The 5,622-nt window shown below is 40.9% G+C and overlaps 1 protein-coding gene across 3 annotated transcripts in view; it reads right to left on the reverse strand.

Annotated features, from left to right (window-relative positions):
* Positions 1 to 1,525: 1,525 nt before the first annotated feature.
* Positions 1,526 to 5,622, reverse strand: part of HTATIP2 (HIV-1 Tat interactive protein 2) — a 55,379-nt gene continuing 51,282 nt past the window's right edge. For all 3 annotated transcript variants that reach the window (XM_068124013.2, XM_068124014.2, XM_068124015.2), the window contains exon 6: positions 1,526 to 2,502. In XM_068124013.2, coding sequence (XP_067980114.2) covers positions 2,289 to 2,502 — 214 coding nt within the window. In that variant the 3' untranslated portion in view covers positions 1,526 to 2,288. The remainder of the gene's footprint in view (positions 2,503 to 5,622) is intronic.

Genomic DNA, 5,622 nt, shown 5'->3' on the forward strand with positions numbered 1-5,622 from the left:
AAATCAAGACTCTCTGCTCACCTTCACTCCTTCATTCCTTCATTCCTCTTTTCTCCTGCCTCTGGAACAAACTCCCTCCCTCTCTTCAATCCCACTCCACCTTCCAGGTCTTTAAAACAGCTGTTCACCACCATCTCTTATCTTCCCCCATCCAAACCCTTGATCTTTTCCAGCCCCACTAATTACACCCCAAAACCACTTTTTTGAAATACCAACTTCTGTCCTGGAAGTCCTTGGTGTCCTTGTGTTTTATACTTCTCCCCCCTCCCCACCCCCCTTCCCACTCCTCCTCCCCCCAAGCCCTCTCCCTCCCACACTTCTCCCTGCTCTCAAATGTTGTGTTTGTGCGCTTCCCCTTCTCTCCCCCATCTTGTCTTCCGCTCCCTCTTTTTATATATTTTGTTTGTCTGTTTGATTTGTTTGTGAAATAAATGTTAGCTCTTTCACGAGCCTCGATTCTGTACACACACAAAAAAAAAAAAACTCCAGGCACCCTGAACAAATCCCAAATTCCTGCCTGCACCGCAGGTAGTGAGTGGTCTGGTCTTCTGGGAGCGTTCTTGACAGGTTGCACCGATTTCTATCTTGAGGTGTGATTGCTGTCTGGGCAGCGACTTCTGCACTCCAAATGATCGGACCAGGTAGTTTGCAAGTTTCATGTGAATAGCCATCTTTGGATGTGAAGGGCAACCTGCATGTATATTGCATTAGGGGTCAAGGAAAATATAACCCCATGACACAAATGGGAAAACGGGCCCCATTTTATACAAAAACGGAACTTTTATAATAAAGACATGTTTCCATTGCACAGCAACCCTAAATAACAGATCGTTTGACTGACCCAGTCATATATGCAATGAAAATCAGCTCTAGACAGAGCTTTATACAATCCATACATTAAACCTATTTAAAAAAAATAATAAAAACGTGCGCAGACATGCAAAGTTGGTGGAGAAGCTAAGTTCCTTGATTGCAGGGTGACACCACAAATGGTTTACACTTTAAAATAACCGGGCGATTTGTTAAAGGCTGCTATGCTGGCCAACGCACAAACTCTGCACAAAATAACAAGGGAGCTTGAAGAGGCATTTTCCTGCTCAATGGATAACCAATTAGCCTTTGCTTTCTATGCGAAAGTAATCCTATTAACCGTGCTGCCGCCGCTGCCAGCCGGGTGTATGGCCGGCTCGGCTGGCGGCGCGGAGCATCCGAGACTCGGAACGTGGAGGGTGGGAGTGGAAGAGGCACAACCACCAAGCAATTAGACCTCATATCGTTCTGAGCATAATTGGATGGGAGGCTCAGCTGTAGGCTTGTTTGCACACAGTCCTACCCTACTTTTCATGAGGGATTTTTCCATAGTTTACCGATGTAGCACACACGAGCTTTTCGTTTCGATTTCTTCCGTTCACTGCTCTCTGTCAAAATTATACGATAGCAGAAGAACTGGCGTATGCAAGGGTAATGTACCATGTACAGTGTACACTGTACAGCATATTGACAAAATTAGTCCACAAGCATTACACAAGAGTTTTTAACTTTTATTTGGACTCGTTTATCCTTCCTGTCATGGTCGATTATGAAAGACACAGAATGAACCAGTGATTTCACCGATTTTTTTTCTTTCTTATATCTGAGAAACATTTAGGTGTTTATTTGTTATACACCGAGTGCTATACGGTAAAGAAGGAAATATAGCAAACTTACACAATCAATTTAACTCGACTGACATCTCTCACCTCCTAAATTATCTCCATCAAATGGCTACTTGCAAAAAGATAGCGGAATCTTTCATCCCCAGGAAGATATACACATTGGTCGGAAACACCATCCCACCTAGCCTGTATTGCCACATCCAGGCACCTCCAATCCCTTTAATCTTAAACGTATTGAAGGGAATACTCGCCTTTGAGCTGTTCCGCGAGTCGACGAGTACGCCATCCTCTGCCAGGAAGCAGAGCGAGCTAGGTTGCCATGATTTAAATGTTAAACATCCCATGGTCACTTTGAAAAAGTAGGCCATTGTGTTTTGATACCCTGGCCAAATTGTAAATTCATGCCATTAGCTGCATCCCCAGAAATGATGCAACCAGCAGCCAGATGTGGCAGTATGCATCATGATGCCATCAATGTTGATGTTCTCACATTGGCTCTGCGTATTTGTGTGTAAGGTAATAACTATATGGCTCTCAAACACAATGCCACAAATTCATACATGCATTAAAGAGAAAAAGAAAGAAAGAACCTGAGGAATGATTTCACAAAGAAGATTTGAGAAAGAACAACAATCAGCAAACCTTGCCTGCCACCTCAAATATATCTGCATTCTCAAGCACTTCGACAGGCTGCTTAGCAGGTCCAATGGCGTTGTTGAGAAAGCCACGAACCACCGTCACCACGGGGATGGTGATAAAAGTGGGAGCCAGAGCGGAGACCGGAGTAAGGGCCTTAAGTGTCAACCACTCTAACGTACGGCTTTCCTGGCGGTTGCAGATCAGAATTCTGAAGCCAATGACAAAGAGGAGAGTAAAGAGAGTAAAACATTGGCAGAAATAATCAAGTTATTTCGAGTTTTACGTTCAGTCTTCTATAAACACAAAGATATATCATTGAACTTCCATACACGTATCGGGATACTTTAAATTGCAGGGCACAGGGGGCAGTTGGACTTTAAAAAATATACTGAAGGCAACAGAAAGGTACAAAATGCAGGAATTCAGCAAAGAATGGCTCAACTTCAACCAGGCATGTGGCAAACTGTCATGCATACAAAGTAAATGTAAGTATTCAACCAAAGCCCTTGTAGATAAACTCCCAAAATCCAGGCTTACCACCCACCTCCGCTCTTTTGTTCCTCTTCTTTTCTGTTTGTGGAACCGCCTCCCAGAGGCCGTTCATTCACACTCTTCCCTTTAGAGCTTAAAGTTTACGGTACGCCACAATCTCACGCAAACCCCTATCCCTACCTGCGATATTGTTTTACCCACAATTAATCCTACTTGATCTAACCCGAATATACAGGTTACTGTGTTTCGTACTTTCCTCCTCTCCCATCTATTTATTATTCCTTTGCTCGTCAAGTCCACCTGCTGCCAGACTGTCAGTTCAAACTTTGCCATTTTGCCACATGTCTAAGCTCTTCCACTAGCCAAAATTATGTTAAAAAAATTAAATGATAATAATAAATAAATAAACAAGCATTCTGAGTATTGCGCTGCAATACATGTCCCCTACCAGCAGTCTGTCGTCCGGAAAACTGTTGGGGAAATTACCAAGGGTTATTTATCCACAGGTTCTGAATCGTTCCCAATCGCTAATTACCTCAGGACGGGCTCACCTGTGATTCGCACTCAGGACTTCGATTTATACACCTTGCAGACAGGTCAGCAGTAGCACGAGAAAATAAGTCGTTGATAAGGAACCTTTCGAGTCGCTAAATATCAGTAATTTATTATATTTTCCGGTTCACGATCAATGATCGATGTGTATATGTTGCTCGGCTTGGCTCCGCCCCTCACGAAAGCGCACGCTGTGTCGCGCTGTTGACATTCACGAGACGAGGCTGAGGGCGTGCGGTGCGGCTTGAGGAGAACGAGAATAAACAAGAGATATCCATTAAAAAAAAATATTTTCGTTTAATTAACGATATCTGCCAAACCACGTGCCCTATCGCAAATTCCAAAAGGACATTTTAGTAGACTGACATGCTGAACAGATCTGTGAAGTTTCCCCTCGATTGGATAAAAAATGAGGGAGGAGCCCGGTTTTAAAGGTTCATGATTTTAAAAAGTCATAACTCTGAAACCATGTGACGCATGACGTCATGCTCGCTGACTTTTTTGTTCGTCATGGGTATGCGATTCTGCTTGCAAAGTTTGGCCTCGATCTGTTCAGCCGTTGGAGAAAAAAGGCTTTTCGTGTTTTCACGAAAAACAATATGGCGGCCGGACCACGTGACCTGTGACATCATAATTACCATTAAAATATTCTACAGACCGAGTCCCTCCTATGGTGAAAATTTGATCTCAATCGGTCCAATTATTGCAGAGAAATTGGTTTTTAAAGGAAATTTAAACTTAAAATGGCACTGAGTTAAGGATCATCAGAATTATCAGAATTCCCAAAGTTCAAAGTGCCATAACTTTGTCAAAAATGATCGAAACGTCGTGAAGTTCGAGCTAGATCTGTAACTTTTCATGTGGAAACCATGTGCCAAGTTTGAAATCTTTAGCTTTAAGCGTTTAGAAAAAAGTCCGGAAAACTGTTCTTTGCGTGACGGACTGACGGGCTGATGGACGGAGGGACGGCATGCAAACCTATAGTCCCCTCCGGTGTACACCGGTAGGGGACTAATAAAATCGGAAAATGGCTAAAACAGATTTATAGCTTGCTGCAAGTGCAGGCACATAAAAACAAAACAACTAGAACAGCACTTGGTAGAGCACATACCTCCGCCAGGCTGAACAGGTTACATTTTGTATCCCACTGATAAGCTGGATCTGCATTCGGACATGAACCAAAATCGAATCGGCTTGTTCTTCTAATCTAACCAACTCATCCACCACATTCTGTCAAAACCAGAACAGAACCTCCTCAACTAACCGTAACAACTCGTCCGGATCTGTCCACAACCATATGAGATATCCTGCTGACAAAGAGCCAGGGTGAAAACACCTCAGTCCACCTCCGGTGGTGGAGGGCACTCGAGAGTGCAGAGAACACCTTACTGGCTTACTCCATGCATTAATGCTCTAGAAAAGGTCATTCAAAGGGGTGCCAATTTGATTCATACAGCAGCATGAAGAAGTAAATTAATTTTAACAGATATATCTAGGGCGTCGCTTTATATGAACTTTGAGAGCATTACTTGGTTCCTCCAGAGAACACAAGGGTAGTACAGCATGCACACATTTTTTGAATGCCCCTTATTTTCTATCGTTTGGCATTTTCGACAAGCTATGGAATGTCCCTTCTTTTCTCTACTTTGCCACATACCATATATAAAGGGGCCTTTTCTATGCCCCTGGCATTTTTCCCAAGAATGTCCCTTCTTTTCTATAGTTTGCCACATAACACATACCATACAAAGGGGCCTTTTCTGTGCCCATGACATTTTTCCCCAAGACACATTTTAAATACAAACAAAATGCATTTGTTCATCGTACACAAGACTTTATTCAAGACGATATAAAAGACTTGAAAAATGAAGGGGAAAAAAAAAATTCAACCCAGATGAGATTCGAACCCATGATCCCCAACTTGGGAGTCTGATGCCTTATCCATTAGGCCATTGCGCCAGCATGTTAGATTTTTTTTTTTTGTAATAATATTTTAAAGAGGTATAAAGTGTGTATATATATATATATATACATATATATATATATATATATATATATATATATATATATATATATATAAAAATATATATATATATAAATATATCTATATATATATATATAAATATATCTATATATATATATATATAAATATATCTATATATATAAATATATCTATATATATATATATAAATATATATATATATATATATATATAAATATATCTATATATATAAATATATATATATATATAATAAATAAATATATCTATATATATATATATATT

This window comes from Myxine glutinosa, chromosome 8 (genome assembly GCF_964187855.1).
Source record: "Myxine glutinosa chromosome 8, kmMyxGlut1.1, whole genome shotgun sequence".
In the NCBI taxonomy this organism is placed as follows: domain Eukaryota; kingdom Metazoa; phylum Chordata; class Myxini; order Myxiniformes; family Myxinidae; genus Myxine; species Myxine glutinosa.